General features: G+C 48.3%; 1 protein-coding gene across 1 annotated transcript in view; it reads right to left on the reverse strand.

The window, feature by feature from the left end:
• LOC111874047 (organic cation transporter protein) overlaps positions 1-18680 on the reverse strand; it is a 71647-nt gene extending 52967 nt beyond the window's left edge. Inside the window, exon 1 of the mRNA XM_023869187.2 lies at positions 18565-18680. Coding sequence (XP_023724955.1) covers positions 18565-18658 — 94 coding nt within the window. The 5' untranslated portion in view covers positions 18659-18680. The remainder of the gene's footprint in view (positions 1-18564) is intronic.
• Positions 18681-20591: the final 1911 nt, after the last annotated feature.

Here is a 20591-nt window from a genome sequence, read left to right on the forward strand (position 1 = left end):
GAAGAGGATTTGGTGGCAAGAAACCGTGGCCTATTTGAGGTACTATCCCATTATTTACCTGGAGGTAAAGTTATCCCTAGCCGGTCACGGTAGCCGAGCGGTCTAAGGCATGTACTGTCTTCGCTCGCTCTGAAGCCGGGATCGTGGGTTCGAATCCCACACGAGGTATGTGTTTATTCTGTTTGTGATGTCCTGTGTTTAGGCAGAGGCCTTGCGACAGGCCGATCACTCGCCCAAGGAGTCCTACCATCAGTAAAATGACCATGAAACTGAAAGCCAGGGCCTGGGCCCGAGGGGGCTGTAGAGCCAATGAAAAGAACTTATCCCTGTGCTTAACTAATTAAGCACTACGCTATGAAGACGTGTGAGGGGTGTGGTGGATGTATAGGTCCATATTTTCTTGACCTCGGCACTAGTTTGAGGTGAGTGGTAAGCTTGACACCCCGGCCGCTTAACCCCCGGGGAATGAGCCACCCGGTACCCACTGGACAGGAAGCTGGGTGGGCCCCGGAGGCGGTCTGGACGACGTGGAAAAGAGGAAAATCTTGACCCTAACGGGATTCGAACTCCGACACCTCGGTTGTCCAACCCGTAGCCAGTCGCTATACTGACTGCGCTATCCCGGCTCCTTTGCCTGGAGAATCTGAGGAAAATCACAAAAACCTTCACTCACTATAGCAGGTGCCCTGACTGAGATTCGACATGAGCGCCTTCAGAATGCAAGCTCGCAGCGCTACTTCTAGACAAGGGGTGGGGATGAACCGGTTTAGCGGTTGCAAGTGTTCTATTGGGTCACACCTCAGGAAAAGTGTTAGGCGGAAACTACAGAATAAATATTTACCGCTCCAATAATCGTATGAAGTAAACATGTAACGCTCCTGTGGGAAAATGCAACACTACATCACTTGAGAAATTTGAGAAACAATATTGGCATAAATTACAAGTAATATTATACATAAGTTTTGAGAGTAGGTCCAAGGGGGTAGTTAACCAGTTTTCACCTGCTGAATGCATCCCGCAGGACGCAGTTTGCATATCCCTGAACTACTCTACACTGTCAATGTTGGGCACTCCTGTGACCCCCGTCACATTTGGGGCTATCTGCGCACAGAGAGATACCTGCTGTGTCACAGAATGTGCTGGGTGATCAAACAATGTGGCATGGAAACCCTCCCGCCCCGCAGCATACCAACCGGGTAAGTTCGGTAGTTCTGGAACAAAATTCCACGAGGCACGTCGGCGCGTGGATAGGGGTCACGATCTGCAGCTCCTGCTGCCGTTAATCCAACCGAAGTCTTTTCTTGAGAAGCCACCTGTCGCTCACTTACTCAAGAATTGCCCAGTATTTTATGGAACTCAACGGTTCATCACCGCGTTCACAAGAACCCGCCATTTGTCCCTATCCTGAGCCAGATAAATCCAGTTGAGACCCCCATCCTACCTCTGCAAGATAAATTTTAGTATTATCCTCCTATTTACGTCCAAATCTTCCCAGTGGTTTCTATCCTCCAGACTTTCGTATGAAAACTCTGTACGCTCCCCTGTTTTCTGCCATGCGTGCTACATGTCCTGTCCATCCCAAGCCTCTTGATTTGATCATCCAAGTAACTTTTGGTGAAGAGTGCAAGTTACGAAGCAGCTCAATGTGCAGTTAAATCCAGCCTCCTCTCAGGTCCAACTGTTCTCCTCAGGCTATGTTCCTCCCGTGATTTGAGCCACGAAGCTTCACTCCCGTACAGAACTTTATGTCCGTACTGACTTTGCCCTGCATTCTGGTGACGAGACATCAACTCACACAGTGGACGCAGCTGTGGTCATCACTTCATGACTCAGCATAAGTGAAAACATTAACCGATGGAACAAGACTGCAGCTGTTCAGCTCTGTTTGATGATGCAGGCTGGAAACATGTACGCATGTAAGAAGGCGGAAGTGAAAAGAAAGAAGAATTTAAAGCAAAGCAGCATAAAATTCTGTAGCCGAGCGTCTCACTTTTCGCTCGCTGAGAAAATACTTCCTCTATTGCGGCGTGTTGATTCACTGCTGCAGAGAAGCGTTTGCCGAGCTGTTGCCTAGCAATAAACTATTTCGGCTTTCAGGCGTCATGTCACAATGTACTCGTATATATGTAACGGTGGAGAGGATAAATATCTTTTAATGATTGTTCTCGCATGCCGATCCCAGTGGCCGCCCGAACTTAGGCATGAACTGTCTTCGCCCGCTCAACCACGGTGATCGTTGGTTCGAATCCCACTTGAGAAATGGATGTCTGTAGGCGTTTATTCTGTGTCTGTCCTGTCCTGTATGCAGGTAGCGGCCTTGCGACTGGCCGATCCCCCGTCTAAAGGAGTCCTACCGACTGTGCAAAACATCAAGAAACTGAAAATGTGGCCAAGGCCCAACAAAGGGCTATAGAGCCATAGATAGACAAATATTGTTCTCACATACGTGTGCATGATTAAGAGTAAAGAAAAATTCTGACAAGTATGGTTTCAAGTTTTGTTTAATGAACAGTCCTCTGACTTTACATTTCACATCGGAAACTTCAAACATGACAAATCTTAAAACAATATAAAATAATAAACTGTCCTTCAAATGGTCTAATAAACTTGCTAGTGACCCCTGGACCATGCACGGTGCACGCCGACATCGTCCAGCTTAGGTTCCCACTCGGTGGACGCCGTCCTCCCGCTCTACTTTCTTTCGACAGCCTTCAGTCTCATCTTCGCGCACGCGCGCAGCAATTTGGCCCCAACTTTTTCTTCTATAGGCTGCTGATCGGATGTCTTTCCTAAAAATTTTCGTGAACACATCTGGCGTAGGTTGGCCAAACATAAGCACAAGGGAGATGTAGCCAGTTATGATTTTCGAGCCTGTTAAGGCAAGATTTAGTGGTAAAAAATAAAAAGAGGTAAAGCTATCCCTGTGACTTGTCGTGGAGGTCCATAAGGTTGTGAGACGTCGAGGTCCCCACCTTTTCTACACAATCGGCTCACATATGGCGCTGAGGCTGTGAGTCTCACGCGCTGGCCGCCCTTTACCCCCCAGAAAGATTCGTGGTACTCATTTCTGTTAGAGACTGAGTCGACCCCAGGGCCACAGTGCGGCTGGAAGGATTAGATCAATTGAAAAATCCACTAACCTCATCTGGAATCAAACCCGCGACCTTCCGGCTTGTAGCATAGTGCCTCAACCTACTACCAAGACTTAGTGGTAGCGGCACGAATTGGATAAAGTTTCACATGTCTTGCAAAGACGTCGAGGCTCACAAAAATGTAATTTACGGACGCACACCCAACAGGCGGGTGCCATACAGATCTATGGACAATTCACCATGCTTTTACGGTAAATGTGGTCTGGCTTCTACCTCGTGATTTCGGTTTGGGTGCTTCAAAAGCTGACATGTCCCAACGCGTGGCAAATTTTCTCACATTTCTACCAAGTTTTCTAAGTAGGAAGACTATACACGCGACAGTGTATGTACGAGTACCAGTTATGTACTTTGGTTTTCTCGTCTGCCGAAATTCTGGCTGTTGGTCCACAGGATTTCTGCTCCTAATGTCGGCTGTAACCTGAATATTGTGTGTTTCGGACTCCATGTAGCTGGGTCAGGTGATACTCCTGTTGGGTCCACCTCATGGCCAAGACACGTTAATTCTGCCTGGCAAAATCTGCACTCCGCGGCCCTGACCGTGAGTCACGCGTTACTGTGTCTAGCTGAGCCAGATGCTCCGCGAAACTCCAGCAGCTGACCCATAAGTCTCCTCACCCAGGGTCAACTTAAGCGCTCAAGCAAATGCTGACGAGTTGCGGAACCCATATGGTCGCGGCACCGCAGTTGGTTGAGGCACTATGCTACAAGCTCGAGATCGCAGGTTCGATTCCCGATGTCACTGGATTTTTCAATTGATCTAATCCTTCCAGCTGCACTGTGGCCCTGGGGTCGACTCAGCCGGTTACAGAAATGAGTACCAGGAATCTTCCTGGGGGTAAAGGGCGGCCGGCGCGTAAGGTTGTGAACCTCACCGCCATCTGTGAGCCGATTGTCTAGAAAATTTTGGAGCCTCGATGTCTCACAACCCTATGGTACTCCACGGCCTGTCACAGGAATTGCTTTGTACAAGGCAATCAGGGCAAATTTTGGAGCCTCGATGTCTCACAACCCTATGGTACTCCACGGCCTGTCACAGGAATTGCTTTGTACAAGGCAATCAGGGCAAATTTTGGAGCCTCGATGTCTCACAACCCTATGGGACTCCACGGCCTGTCACAGGAATTGCTTTGTACAAGGCAATCAGGGCAATCAGAAATAAAACGGGGGCACGTCCAAGACGATAGTAGTACCCTCCAAAGCTATATTCTTTTTTTTTTTTGACCCGAATCGTTTTACTATTACATATGCCATTTGAAATGTGACCTTATGTTGAGACGCTAATAGACTGCACGGGCACGGCCTTCCTATGCAGTGCTAATGAGGGCCTGCCAAAATCTGCAGCATGAGAAGGCCGGGTTGCAGTGATGGCAGGGTACGGTGCATGTAGCCAATCAGAACACAGTACTGATTGCGTTGCAAAACTTTAAGTCTTGTTTCCGACCCCACGTCTCGTCCCGACCTCACTCTCTGCTGCCCGCGCGTGTTCATATCTTCGGCCTTGTCACAGCCGTGTCGCCGGTATATCACTGCGGGGACCGGGTTCAGTCCTCCGTGGCATGGGGCCTCAGTACGAAGGGACCCGGTCTCTGCTCACTCCTGCAACTAATATACAGAAAAGAAAACTACTTCCTCTTAGACGGACTCTTGAAATGGGCCACGGTCATTCCAACCATGTGCAGCTTGGAAGTGCAGGGAGTCTGTTTATTCTGAGGGCCAGGCATTCCATGCTTTCGTGAAACCCGAATGTTCGTCACAGTACACACAATATGCCGAAGAGGCTGGTCTAGGTATACAACGTTGTTCACTTCTATTCGGGAGGTAATAAAAAGCAAAACTATCTCTGTAACAGTCCGTGGAGGCCCATAGGTTTGTGAGAAGTCGAGGCTCCCACATTTTCTCTAGATAATCGGCTCACAGATGGCGGTAAGTGTCTCAGCTTTACTTGCCGACCGCCCCTTACCCCCAGGAAGATTGCTGGTACTCATTTCTGTTAGAGGTTGAGTCGACCCCAGGGCCATAGTGCGGCTGGAAGGATTAGGTAAATTGAAAAACATCCAATGACCTCATCGGGATTCGATCCCGCGACCTTCCGGCTTGTAGCATAGTGCCTCAACCAACTGCGCTACCGCGTGTATTCGGGAGGTACTTGGTTCAAATCTGAGCCGGCACACCGGCTGTCTTGACTGGTGTCTTTAATGGTCTTTCTTCAAATCCTCCAAGGAGATCTCGATACGGGCCGCGACCACTGGCTTCCTGCTGTACCACATGCGCCGCACTGCTACAGAAAGAGAATTCGCCATTCTGCTCTATTCGGGCCCACGACGTCACAACGAAGTCCTCACATCTACGACTAGATCTTCCCAGTGTTCTCTTCCGTTTCGCCTTCCTTACCGTTGCCGGAATGAACCCGGATAGTTCAGCCGGTATAACGACTAGGCTATGGGCTGGAAGACCTAGGAATCGGAGTTCGATTCCCAGCAAGATACACAGAGTGCAAACGGCTCTGCGGCCTTTTCACCCACTGGCTACCGGGGAGCTCTTCTCTCGGGGGTAAGGCGACCGTGGCTTCAAGCTGACAACTCATCTCGATCTAAAGCTGAAGTTAGGAATGCCTGGAGCTGTACACGACCTGGGACTTGCACTGGCTCGATCTGGCTCAGGATAGGGACCAGTGGTGCTCTCTTGTGGACGCGGTAATGAACGTTCGGGTTCACTGAGAGGTGGGAAATTTCTTCAGCAGCCGAGTGAATACTTTCTGCAGGTGTAGACCGCGGAGCCAGTCGGCCTCAGTAATCTCATTCCGTCGCCTGAGACTTAAGACTCGCCGGCTGCGTGACCTTGTGTCCTCATGTCACCTCGTGTCTGGGAACTGTCGCTTTTCCTGGTACACACACTGCAGCCCTGAGCGCACATCAAGGTACGTATTATGACCACTCAAGCGTAGGCGGTAAACATTCAGCACACAAGGCGATGAATCAGAAAACATCAAGTGGACGCATGGCTCTTCGCAAAGGGTATGGCTGCTTTCAGTGTCACAAATTTTAGAAATTTTTAAAGAAGGTAAAACACTCAAATTCAGAAAATATAGTTTACAATCATAATTAGAAGAAATGATTAAGAATAACAATTCCATTCTGCCCAAGGAAACTCTAATTATCTCTCTCTCTCTCTCTATATATATATAGTATATATATATATNTCTTTGAGTATGGTGATTCACACTAGCCGTAAGCTCATGTGCTCCCCACAGGATACGTTGCGGCTGCGTTGTGAATGGGTGGTAGGTTAATTGTGCGGAGTTGCTGAAATGCCTTTTGTGTTTTCACACGTGGAATATAGTGATATGCATTTTGTGTATGGATTTTGCGGCGGCAATGCACGTGCTGCTGTTGAAGAGTACCAAACGCGTTTTCCCGATCGAAGGATTCCATCTCGAAGTGTATTTACGCGAATTCACCAGACATTGCGTGATACCGGTTCTCTTCCGAGTTTCTGTACAGTCTGAAAGGGAGGATGTACGAATGATAAACACACGAGAGAACGTTCTTGAGATGGTTCAGAGAAGTCCGCGTCTGTCCACTCGTAGAATGGCCTCTCGCATCGGCGTATCACGTATGCAGGTGTGGCGAACTTTACATGATGAAGATGATCAAAGGGTACAACATCTGGAACCAAGCGACCATGCGTATGGATTTGTGTCACTGGATAAAAGCTCATCCCGAACTGTTAAGCGTCATTTTATTCAGTGATGAGGCGTCTTTTACCCGGGACGGTGTAAATAATTTACGAAATGTGCATACGTGGTCCCATAATAATCCACATGAGATAATGGAAACGAAATTCCAAAAGAGATTTTCCGTGAATGTACGTTTAATACAGTTATGTAGTTTATGCGCAGTCAGCCATGTTACGTCAGCGCTCGCCAGTCATGTGTCATGTATAGTGCTTGGAAACCTAAGGATAATTATGATATGGCGAGCGAGTATTTTGTACTTCAATTTTATAGCTTCATGTCACTCACAAGTTAGTTTGATGTTACGTACATTATTAACATTACAGAAACCNTGGTCTCTACCTACACAGAACAACACAAAGACAGAATAAACGCCGACATCCATGACACCCGCGACCCCAGTGCTCGAGCGGGCGAAGATGGTTCATGCCTTAGACCGCGAGGCCACTGTGACCGGCAAACTCTAATTATAGCACAATAATAATAATAATAATAATCCTGGCTACAGATCCAGAGGTCCCGGGTTCGATTCCCGGCACTACCAGATTTTCTGAGAAGTAGCGGGTCTGGAACGGGGTCCACTCAGCCTCGTGAGGATACCCGAGGAGCTATTTCAAGGAAATAGCGGCTCCGGTATAGAAAACCGAGATTAACGACTGTGGGGATCCGTTGCGCCGACCATGTGAAACCCTCTGTCCGCTAAAGTTGGCACTAATTTCGCCGACAAGCAGCGGTCGCTCGGTCGGTGTAGTTCGCTTTCGGACTACAGGCTACGGCGTATTTTTTGTGTTGGGTCAGCTGTACCTATTATTCAATCATTTGCAGGTTTTAAGTACGATGCATGCTAACAGTGCTGGGAAATACTGATCAGTGCCTAAGTCAAACCTTCTTCTTCTTCTTCTTCTTCTTCCTCTTCTTAACTATCAGGGGCAATTGGCCTGTTTCCGACTTCAAGGGAAATGAGCGTCCGATAAATGAGTTTCCTCTGGATATTTAATTTATTAATATCCCTGGGAGTCTGTCTGTCGTGATACTGAGAACGCCTTTGCAGCATATCTTTTTGCGGCGGCGCAGCTGGCACAGGCACTATGCTACAAGCAGGAAGGTCGCGGGTCCGATTCCCCATGAGGTCACTGGATTTTTCAGTTGACCTAACCCTTCCAGCCGCACTATGGACCTGGGGTCGACTCAGCCTCTAACAGAAATGAGTACCAGGATTCTTCCTTAGGGTAAAGGGCGGCCGGCGCGTAAAGTTGACATCACCGTCATCTGTTAGCCGATTGTCTAGAAAATGTGGGAGCCTTGACGTCTCACAACCCTATGGTCCTCCACGGCCTGTTACAGGGGCAGCTTTACTTTTGCCTCTTTTATTTTTGTCTTTCTGTTTTCCCAGTCAAATTTGATATTTTTAATTCTGAACGTATGGTTAACCACTGTGCAACTTGTTCGCAATACTTGCACACTGCCATAGTATCTTCCGGTATTCTCTTTCAGGTCCGCGTTAGGAATCCCACAGGAAAGTCACATTTGTGCATAGGCCTAGACACTAGTCCTGCGGGACACGGAACCAAGAATGACTGTGCTAGCGAGGGCCAGCAGCAACATACCCTACTCACAAAGAGTTACATTAAATTCGATTCATATAACAGCAACACTTTTTCCCTGTTTTGTGGTATAGAATTGTAATTTTTTAGAACAGTCGGTGGAATGCAATCGAGGGTAATGACATGGTAGCATACCTGTCAGGGGCCGCTGGGTGCAACGACACATGCGCTGTGATTCCTACGGGTTCTACTGAACATTCAGCAACCTCACAAAAACGTCTGTGTGTACCTGTAAGTGCATGGCAGTGTGTAGCAGACAGCGGTATCAAAAGATGGAGTCGTTTTCTATTAAAGCTGCCATGTCAGGAAATGGCCTCGAGCATGCGCCGTGCTGATTAGACGTGTTTCCGTACACGTCGCACACATTCTTTGTGGGACTGGGACGTCCGTTGAAAATCGAACGCAGTGTGTCTTCATTTATTACATGAAGATTCGTACCTTTATCTCCTTTACCTTTTCGCCCATATTCCATTCTCATCCCCTGTATTTGTTTGTCCTAGTGTTCCTTTGTCCATCTGCTTCAAGTTCAAACAGTTGGATAAATATCCCACGAATTCACTATTTAAATATTCTGTTCATATCAGCAGCTATAAACCTGTGCAGTTGAAACAGAGCTGTTACATAAACCGAGGAAACAACTCGGGACAGCAATCAGCAGGACGAAGTGAATGAAAATTATGTAAGTCAAAAATTGTATTCGGCGAAACGGCGCGTGCTTTTTGAATCAGAGTGTAGTATCTTCCTCGCTTCCTCCGGCTTTCCCAAGTTATTTTCGCTTAGTGAGGGGTGGAGTCCAGCTGGGTCCATTCGGCACGGCGACCACTGATTGGCCTGTTGTAGCCTGCCCCGGGTGATTATGATGATGGAGAATTTGGTGCAATGAAGATTGGCAGGGAAAACAGAAGTACTGGGAGAAAACCCGCCCCAGCGCCACTTTGTCCACCACAAATCCCATTTGACCAGACCCGGGATCGAACCCGGGCCGCCGCGGTGGGAAGCCTGCGACTAACCGCTTGAGCTATGGCGCGGCCCTTATCCCAAGTTACCTACAGGATTCGTGACCCAGGATGCAAAGCACAGAATTCATTCGATCCTAAAACGATTAATTTGTTGTGACTTTTTCGTGACTAGTATAAGCTGTCCCCAATTTCAGACGTTTCCCGCTTACGGCGCTCATTTAACACTTCAGTACGTCGATGTACATCATCCGGCAAATCGACGGAGAACCTCCTCTACAGTGCGCTGTTAAACGCGTCTGTATTGTGGCATTCCTGTAGCGGGCCTGGAACGGGGTCCAATCAGCATCGTGGGGATGACTGAGGAGCTATTTCAAGGAAATAGCGTGTCCGGTCTAGAAAACCGAAATTAACGGCCGTGGGGGTTCATTTGCACTAACTTCGCCGACAAGCTGCGATCGCTCGGTCAGTATAGTTCGCTTGCGGACTACAGGGCACGGATTATTAGGTACGCCTTGCGTTGTGCGGTTGTTTCACTGCGCAACGTGGCAACAAGCGGTTATCAGACGCGCTGGGCGGAAGCAGCCGGCGTCACGTATCGCCAGACTGATGAGTCAGGCGCACACTCACAGCTCGTCTCGCGGTTTCCTTACGAAAGTGTGAACCACAACAGCTCAGTCGTCATAGTGACTAGGTTGCGGGCTGGACGCTCGGGGTTCAATTCCCGGCAGAGATTTTTCTCTGCTCCACAGCGTCCAGACCGGTTCTGGGGCCCACCCAGCCTCCTAACCAATTGTACCGAGGGCTCTTTCCCCGAGGGTAAAACGGCCGGGTTGTGAAGTTTACCACGACCTGCATCTACAGCCGAGGTTAGAAGTGCTCTCGCATTCGTCTTCATGGTGAGGTGCTTAATTAAGCACGGAGATGAACTTACTAAGCTCCTATAGCACTTCATTGGAGTGACACCTGTACAGGACTCGAGGATCTAAATTGTGGTCTTCTGGGTTCTGACCCCGTGTTTATTTGCAGGCTGGTACCAACGTTTTGGATAGTGTTTCTCAGTCTCATCACACCTACGGCACTGCTGCTTCTCGCTGAATCCAGGGTTCTATTCCTGACAAGGGGAAAAATTGTAATATTCTCCACAGCATCCAGACTGGCTCTGACGCCACCCAGCCTCCAATACAACTCAGACGGGGGGTAGAGGGGATTCCACGGGATAAAGCGGCCGGGCCGTGAAGCTAACCATTCGCATCCGTCTAATGTCGAAGTTAGGAATGTTTGGACCTATACCTCAACTCTCCCATACGTCCTGTCACGTGGTACGTGTGACTGTTGACTGGGTTCGAATTACAGATTTACAGTCTCACTACAGTCATCGTGACCGCCTCTGTGTTCTAGTGTTCAGAGTTCCTGGCTACAGATCTAGAGGTCCCGGGTTCGATTCCCGGCGCTACCAGATTTTCCGAGAAGTAGTGGGTCTGGAACGGGGTCCACTCAGCCTCGTGAGGGTAATTGAGGAGCTATTTCAAGGAAATAGCGGCTCCGGTCTAGAAAACCGAAATTAACGGCCGTGGGGATTCGTTGCGCTGACCACGTGCTCACACTGGTGCCCATGAAGAGAATTAGAGTCTTGGAATTGTGACACCATGCACTCCGATGGATTCATCCACATTTCGTAGAACGTCCTGCCTCCATTTTCAGGGCTAAACAATACATCAAGCAAGCTATGTTTGCTGTGTACGTATTTCTGGTTGTTTACTTCGCTTACTGCTTAATTCTGAAGCATTATTTTCCTCCGAAACGTCCACTGCATCTAAATTTTTTAAACGAATTATGATTTTTAAACATGGTAAAACGGGGGCGCGAGGGGCGCGGCAATAGAGGGCAACACCAGTTTAACGGATTTCGACACGTGGGGTGAAGCCATGAAAACCATTTTTGTTTAATTATATCGAAATCCGTACGGCATACGGACAATGTAAACTTAATACATGACGAAGGATGCCGTCTTCTGGGATGTGGCTCCGTGTGAACAGACGTTTCGGAGGAACTTCGGTTCACACAAGATGCACACGGCGCCACACCCACGCCGTGAACACCTCAAATCTTACATAAATATAAGATGCGTGTCTAACTTTCCCCTACAACTTTTGTTTGAAGCATTTTTCGCTCTCATAAGCACTTAGCGAGTTGATGATCAAGTTGCTGTCGAGATGTACCCAGAAACATTTGTTCATCATCACGCAAAGCGTCCTTCACTGCTATCTCATTTTTCCGAAACAGATGTTTGGTGGAACAGCCCACTATCAGACTCCACGACTCTCCAGTTGTTGCGAACCCGCCATGAAACTCTGGTATTTCGACTTCAGTGGCGTCGCACCTTTCAAACCCGGCATCACCCGTAGTCCGACACTAGCCCACCGGCCCAAGGCGTACATGTTGCCTTTCTTTGTACTGTTATTTACCCCTAATATCCGGGATAGCTCAGTAAGCACAATGGACTACGGCATGGACGGCTGGGGTTCGATTTCTGGTAGGGGCAAGATTACTTTCTTCTCCACAACAATCAAATCGACTCTGGGGCCCACACAGCTCCTATCCGATGGGCACGAGGGTAAAGCAGCCGGGGCTTGAAGCCGACCACCCACCTCCATCTAGTGCAGAGTTCAAGAATGGTGGAGCTATACCTCCGCTTCCCCATACATCTTCATGGTGTAGTATTTAATTAAGCACGGGAACAACTTTGCCTTACCTTAAGTGTTCTGGTACCGTAATAGCTTCATAGCTTGTACTCTTCGCCGAGTATAATTAGAATGGTCAAGTCAAGGAGGATGAGATGGACAGGGCATGTAGCAGGAATGGGGAGAAGAGGAACGCATATAGGATATTGGGAAAGCCAGAAGGAAAGGAACCAGTAGGAAGACCAAGACGTAGGTGGGTGGGCAATATTAAAATGGATCCTAGAGAGGTAGGCTGGGGTGGTATGGACTTGAGCGATCTGGCTCAGGATAGGGGCTAGTGGAGGACTCTTGTGAACACGGTAATGAACCATCAGGTTCCATAAAATGTTCAGAATTTCTTGAGTAGCTGCAGAATTGACGGGTTCTGAAGAAGGGCTCAGCTTCATGCAGTTAGTTACTTGGCACCGAAATAAATTCACTACCTGTGGTTCTGAAAATTCTCCGGCCCTAGGGGGTCCGACGTGTACCACGTGGCCACCGGGTATCCACTACAGCTTTATGGTACTCAACAGAGCCCTGGGATGAAGCTCGCGTAACCTTGGTAACCCAGCATGGAAACAGAGACTGACGTCATCAGGACTTGTTCGCACGAGAGAGAAACCAATTCTTACTGGTTCCGGCGACAAGTGTTTCTGTTGTGGTCGGAAATGCGGACTGTGACACGGTCACACGCTTTGATACGACAATCAGCATGGGCGAGGATGGCTTCAGGGTGTGACAGGGCTCTCTGCGGGCTTAAACCATCCCTGACACGACACAAACGCAGAGCAAACACAGAGCCTGTTGAAATTGCTGTGACTGCTTGCATAGTCTAGACGGCCATTCGCCGGGTCCCACCGGGGTGGCCCTGGTTCGATCCCAGGCCAGGTCATGTGGGATTTGTGATGGACAAAGTGGCACTCAGGCAGGTTTTCTTAAACTAGTTCGGTTTCCCCTGCCAATTCTCATTCCATCGACTGCTCAACATCCATCATCCATCATCATCATCATCATCATCATCATCATCCGGGGCTGGTACAATTCGTCAAAAATACTTAACCTCGCCAAGCCGGAAAGTTCTTGAGAGACAGACACGTGATAATGTGATTATGAACCTGATGGAATAACAGCAGACACCAAGAGGGGCGGGAGACAGGATAGCTCAGTTAGTACAGTGAATGGAAGACAGAAACAGATAACTCTGTCTTCCTCACAACGTCCATACAGGCTGTGAGGGTCTCCTATCCAGTGGGTACTGAGGACTCTTTCCCGGTGGTCAAGCGGCCGGAACGTGAAGCTGACCTCTCGCTTCTACCTAATGTCAAGATTAAGAATGTCTGGAGCTGTACCTCCACTCCCCATATGTCATCATGGCGCGATGTTTAATTAATCACAGGGACACTTCAGCTGCTCACTAATCGGTGACTGTATGTTTTATCTGGAGATTGGCTGTGATGACTTCCTGGCAGAGGTGGACACTGTAATACCGACTGAAGTATAATTACCACTTCCGCTTATTGCTGACATCTTCTGCTCCCATTCGTAACTACTTTCTGGCATGCATAGCCATAGAACAGCAAACTAATCTTATGATTTTGTAAGCGCTTGAGATAACGGCTACTTCATGATTCAGATATTGAGTTCAACAGTGTGCCAGCCAAACATAATATTCACATAAAGAATAAATAGGGATCAAGGAAGCCGGAATAGCTCAGTCGGTATAGCGACAGGCTACGCGGTGACGGTGGAGTTCGAGCCTTGGTAGGAGCACGATTCTTCTCCTCTCCACGTCGTCCAGACAGATCATGGGGCCCACCCAGCCTCCTATGCAATGGGTACCGGGGGTAAAGCGGCTGGGGCGTGAAGCTGACCACTCACCTCCATATAGTGCCCATTGAGTGTGAACTGTGTTGCACTGAACTCCACTGAACAGAGGCCTCTCGTCCCGCCCGGGGACACCAGAGTTCTCACGACTGCTTTTCTTGCATGTGACGCTGTGTACTGACGTATCGGAGGAATATTCTGCTCCATCTTCAGGGTAGAAGACGCAGATTCATTGGAAATGCGATCTCTGTTAGAAGATACACTGTTCCGCGACTCGCCTCGAAAGATGCAGGAAAAGTACGAAGATCCTTCGTCACGACAGAGAGTAACCCGAACTAGAGTCGAACCTTGGGCCTCCCGAATCCGGAATACGAGCTTCTACGTTATATTTAATTGTTCCATTGTTGCGGAACGCGTCGGCACGCAGCCACATGTGAGGGCGTGTGTGTTCGCGTTCCCATGGCAACGTGATCAATGTGATTGCAGACGTCCTTGGTTACTGACACAGCCAGTGCTCCGCGGGAGGCGTTCCGTTTGTATCCAGTATCCATCTGCACGCTTCCTTTGCGCCTCTCACTTGTTCCTCGCAGATGTACCCGTTCTAGACCGAGGCATGGCTACCTTGCTGGTCAGTACGCTAATACTTAAGGAATAACGCCGAAATATTGTATCGACTTTAATTGGCGTATTTGGCACCGTACGCAGCCTCCTGAGGATAACTGTGACACTATTTCAAGGAAGTAGCGGCTCCGGTCTAGAAAACCGAGATTAACGGCCGTGGGGATCCGTTGCGCTGATCACGCGACACCCTCCATCCGCAAAAGTTGGCACTAACTTCGCCGACAAGCGGCGGTCGCTCGGTCGGTATAGTTTGCTTGCGGACTAGGGGCCACGAAGTAAAAAAAAACGGCAAAACAATTCAACGAACAGTGCTATAACTTTGGCACTGGGGCTACAGTGAATACTGTTACATTTATACAACACGGTAGTAGCCATCAGCCGAAGTACTCAGAATTGTAACTGGTAACACACGGCGTTACCTAAGCAATGTGTACGGGGACCGACTTCCCGGGGTTAAAGCGGCCGGAGAGTGAAGCTTAACACTCACCTCCATCCAGTGACGTGGTCAAGAATTTTGATGCTCTACCTCCACTTTCCCATGTGTTTTCATGGCAAAAAGGTAAAGCTGTGCCTGCACTTAACTAATTATGCACTACGCCATGAACACGTCTATACATGCACGTTTTGTTGACCTCGGCACTAGTTGGAGGTGACTGGTCAGGTTCATGCCCCGTTCGGTTTATCCTCGGGGAAAGAGCGCCCCAATACGCATTGTAAAGATTGTGTGGGCTGCGGAGGAGAGAAGCAGATTCCACGGTCATCCGGTCCACATCTTAGTCACCACACTGACTGAGCTACAACAGAAAGAGAGCAAGAAAGTGCAAGCGATAAGGGAGAGATGGAATGAAGGAAAGCAAAACGCTGCTAGAACAGCTGCACGAGGACAACTCGATGGTAGCATTTACGGCCGTTGTACTTCTTGTTTTGTAGGTCAAGCGAATCGGATTCCGTGGGACAGAAACATGCAATGTCACGGTCAAGCGGGCGGAGGGGTGCACTGGTAGGGGGGGGGGTCTGAAGGTGCCGGGCACCGCTAGCATAGCTTCCGCGCACACGCGCGCTTTACAAACTGTGACGAGGACGGTTCTCTGGCTTGTAACGTCGTGTAGTTGAGAGGGAGCCCGACGCCTCGGGGGCTAAACTAAGCTTGCTGAAGATGAAGGCTGTATGTTCATCTCAACGACTCCTGGCTTTCCTCATGAGTATTTATTATTATTATTAGAGGGGGTGGGTTTCCACATGCACTTAGACCAGTTATTGGTCCATTGTGCGTCCCCCTTTAATTTCTACTGTCGCCATACCCTACCGGTACTGGTGCGTGCTATCAGCCCCGTTCAGCCAACGAGGTCGGCCGTCGGTACTTGATATTTCCCCCATCTACCAGAGGCATTGGAAACTACTTGGGCGGGAAATTGTTGCCTAATTTTGCTGAGGTCTCCTAGAGACATGAGGCTCTTTTACGTGCCGTAAATCTACGACACGGGACCCCCCGGAGGACTTGTTCCTCAATTTTTCCGCCCTTAAAAATTCCACGACCTCCGTTCCTCATGAGTATAACAAAGAGCAGTTTTTCAGCTGACAGTCGTTCAGGTGGTAAAGAAATTCATTGCCTTTTATGGTACTCTAGGGTCCATTAATTTGTTCATAAGAGTCCACCACCTGCCGCTGTCCCGAGCCTGATAAATCCAGTCCACACTTTCATTTTCGAAGTATTACATTTTCGTCGGAACAGGTTACAATGGTGACTAGGGTACTGGCCGAACAACCGAGGAATTGTTGTTCGATTCCCTGCAGGGGAAAGTGATCCTTCTCTTTTCGATAGCATCTAGATCGGCCCTGGGGCCCACCCAACACCTATCCAAAGGACAGCGGGACTCTTTCCCCAAGAGATAAAGCGGCCGGAGAGTCAAATAGATCACTCACCTCCATCAAATGCAGGCTTATACATTGGAAGCAAATGAATATTATCAGTTAATATAATTTTATTATTTAATTTTAGGTGAGATATCTTCACTGCTCCCACACTTCTTCATGGCCTGGTATTTAATTAAACACAAGGACAAAAGAATTCAAGTTCATAGATTTTTTAATAATACGGGGGCGGATTTGTTAGCCCTATGCTCAACCCACATTCTACGGGACCACCTCTGTCGACTTTTCGCATATCCGCAGGTACCCTGCATGTCTGGAAATGTACCTCCTGCTTTAACATACAGAAACTCCTGCAATTTTCCTACAATGCTTCGTATGATTCTTAAGGTGCGTCCACATTACTCGTGCTCGTGCTCGCCAGGCTTGTGCTCGTCGGGAGACTCGTCTGGCTTTTACCTGTGCTATTAAATCTTCGTCCGGACTACTTCAGTTGCTCGCCAGGCTTCGGCGCGTGAGGGTCCGTATATTTACTCGTAGTGTGTATAGGCTGTAGTCGTATTTTAATTTATTGGCTATAGTTTTTAAATGAAAAATTTTAAATTTGCTTGACTCGTGACTTGTCATATCATCCACATTACTCGCGAGCATAGCGAGTCACACGAGCACGAGTACGAGTAATGTGGACGCGCCTTTACAGTAAATAGCGCTTATTTTGCTGAATAGCATAAACCAGTCGGTGCTTATGACACGTAATGTGTTCCCAGTGACGTACGAACTGAATTTCTATATACTATTACATGAATTCCACGATCGCGTCTTCCTACTGGCAAAAAGAAAACAGGTGTAGCTTTTTATGTCGGACACAGTATTGATACCTCACGGCAGATGAACATATAATTGCTGAGAGAATACAGACAACTCCTGTTAGCCCTTGACTGGCTCTGTCCTTCAGGCAGATGATGTCATAACCTACGATCTTAACAAACCAGGAAACAACACACTCTCAGGCGCAGTATATCAAAACACAAAACATCACGCGGATTGTCGGATTTGCAGTTACAGCGGTGATTATGAAGAGGAACAGTTTATGAGCTATGCCGTCATGCAAGTCCTGCAGACGTTAACTGAGGTCTAGAGGAATGTACTGCACCCATCTTCCGCGTCGAGGGGTAAACTAAGCAATAAAAGTCGCTTGGCTTATTCTTCGACGACCCGAAACGTCGGTAACGGCGTTACATCCCTGTAAACAGTACTCTTCAACACATGGGTTATTTAACGATGTTTTTCCAGCTGCGTAAGTCATACAGGTTCGATGATGTGGAACAGGGAGGTTATGGCCAACCGTGACCTCGGGGATATGTCAGAGCAAGACAGGCGGCTATTGTGACGTAGCAACAACGCTTGTAGTCGGCACACAGGCTGATACGGGAAAGCGCTGATACAATAACACTGGGAGATCCTCAGGCTGTGGTCTTCAGGGATGTGACTCCATACAGTTTGGTAGATACGTACCAACGTTTCGGAAGAATCTGCTTTCTACACTTAAGAAGGAGTAGGCAGATCTCTCCGAAACGTTGGTACCAGTGGAGTCACATCCCAGAACACATTAACCTAGAGTTGTCATGGCAGTGAGTATCAGTATTAAGGCCTTCTGGAAAGCGACACCGTGTAATCTGATAGCTAATAAGCTTTTGAGAGGAAATTAATTCCTACCCTGGAAATGGAGACAGCAAGTTAATTCGAAATGCTGGTTCTTATGTACCGAACTACACGGGGTCATATTATAGAGCGCAGTGATATTCATAGTCACCGTCTCAGGAACGTAACGTTCCAGACAATTTCTTGACCTTTTTTGTTTTTTGCATGCCTTTCAAATTTCCGGGGAAAGCCACGAGATAACTCAGTGAAGACAATGACCGATGAATAAATTAATAAGTGGTGGGCCTTAACCGGGCCTTGCACCACGACCACAAGCGATTGTTGTGCGTCCCCCCTCTGTTCAACCCCCGCAAAGGGGCAGTTTGTGAACTTGACTCCGCCGGTACACATGCTCGGTCCATAAGAAAGCAGTGTGCTTACCTCGGCGGTCGATAAGGGCGATTAGGGCCGGGCAGGACGCCGACTTGAAGTCCTCGGAAGCACGGTGAAACTTGGCCACACTTCTGCGCTCCATTACTCACTCCTCTGGCCGCTTGCAGTCGGCTGCTGCATTGTGGGCGCGAAGACACGTGACCGACCGTGCATTCTGCTGGCGGAAGAACCGGCCTGCACTGCTCTCGCGCAAGGTAACCTCGGCGCAGGGACACTGGCCCTGGAGGAAAAGCTCCATGCATTCGTGCCTGGTCTCTGTACTCCGGTCTGAATATCGTGTTCTCCCTGTTCGGAATCGAATCCCAGTACTCTGGCCCACATCAGCGCAATTCGCCAGCTGACCTAACCCGACCTTCTGCCTAACACGGCGACATAAAGTCACATAAGGGGCGTGACAGTGGAGTTCCACGCATTCAGGACTCTGAAATTAAATGGTGAACCATTAGCTCTTCTCGCCTTGACCCCAGTTAGTTTAGTATGTCAGCCGCTCTGAATATAGCGACTAAACAATTCTATATCCATTCAAGGCGTATACGGGACGTGGAGGTAAAACTCAAAGGATCATTACTCATTTTCAGTAGATATTAATGAGGCTGTCTCTCTTAATTGCTGTTTATGCAGTTTAACTTAAAATGACAGTGACCGAAGGTTATTGTAAAAACCAGGATGGCTCAGTCACTATAGTGACTGTGCTACTGGCTGCATAATTTAGGAGCTCGGAGTTCGATACCCGGTAAGAGAAAGAAATTTATCTCTTTTCCCCAGCACTCAGACCGGCTCTAGGGACGTCAAGCCTTTAAACCAGTGAGTACCGAGGACAGCCATGCTTCGAAGAAGGATGCTTAAAATTATGAGATCAAAGAAAGCAGGCCAGATTGCAGTGGTTACAGGATCCAAGCGAGTTAAATGGGGATAATGTGAACAATATAAGACGCGAAACCAGCAGGCATTTCAGGAACAAAAAGAGGGAATATCTGAAAGACAAAATTGATGAGCTTGCAATGAACAGTAAGAACAAGAACATTCAGAGACCTCTATAGAGGAATAAATGACTTTAAGAGGGATTAGTTAGTTATTGGAGAGGGTGGGTTTCCCCATGCACTTAGACCAGTATTGGTCCATTGTGCTTCCCTCCATGATATTCTACCAGTCTCTATACCCTACCGATATTGGTGCGTACCATCAGTCCCGACCGAGCCAGCGAGTTCGGCCTCTATTGGCTTGTCGGTATCTATAATGCTTCACCCATCTATCAGAGTTGTTAGAGACTACTGTTGGGCGGGAAACGTCCTTGAATTTGGCTCAGTAACCTCCTTTGGAGACACGAGGTTCTTTTACGTGCCGTAAAGCTAAGACACGGGACCCACAGCTTGAAGTCTCTCCCGGAGGACTTGTTCCCTGAATTTTTCCGCCCTTAAAAATTCCACGACCTCCGCCGGGTTTGAACCCGCGTACCATGAGTCATGAGGTGGGAACGTTACCTCTAGACTACGGAGGCCGCTTTAAGAGGGGTTACCAGCCTAGCAGTAACTTAGTGAACGATGAGAATGGTGATCTGCTTGCAGATTCTCACAACATTTTGAATAAGTGGAGGAACTACTTCTCTCAGTTATTGAATGTACATCGGGTCAGCGCTCTTAGGTATATCAGCTGTTGGTCTCTGCTGATGTGAATACACTGGGTGATAATGTAGATACCATGAAGAGAAACACGCGAACTTTAATTGACTCTAGTACAGAGGTTGGTCTGTCTCGTCAGCAAAATGCGGGGCAAAATCATGACATGAAGATAGGCAACAGATGTTTTCAAAATGTGGCACAGTTCAGATTCCTCTTCTCCCCCAGGAGTGCTACATGCCCTGCTCATCTCATCCTCCTTGACTTGGAAATTCTGATTATATTTAAGAACAAATAAATGAAATTCATCTTATTTCGACAGCGGGAGTCGAGGCTGGCCTCATTTATGCTACAGACTGTCCCATATCCTTGCTGATCCTTAAGTCACAGTGGTAACTA

This window comes from Cryptotermes secundus, unplaced genomic scaffold (genome assembly GCF_002891405.2).
Source record: "Cryptotermes secundus unplaced genomic scaffold, Csec_1.0 scaffold1801, whole genome shotgun sequence".
In the NCBI taxonomy this organism is placed as follows: domain Eukaryota; kingdom Metazoa; phylum Arthropoda; class Insecta; order Blattodea; family Kalotermitidae; genus Cryptotermes; species Cryptotermes secundus.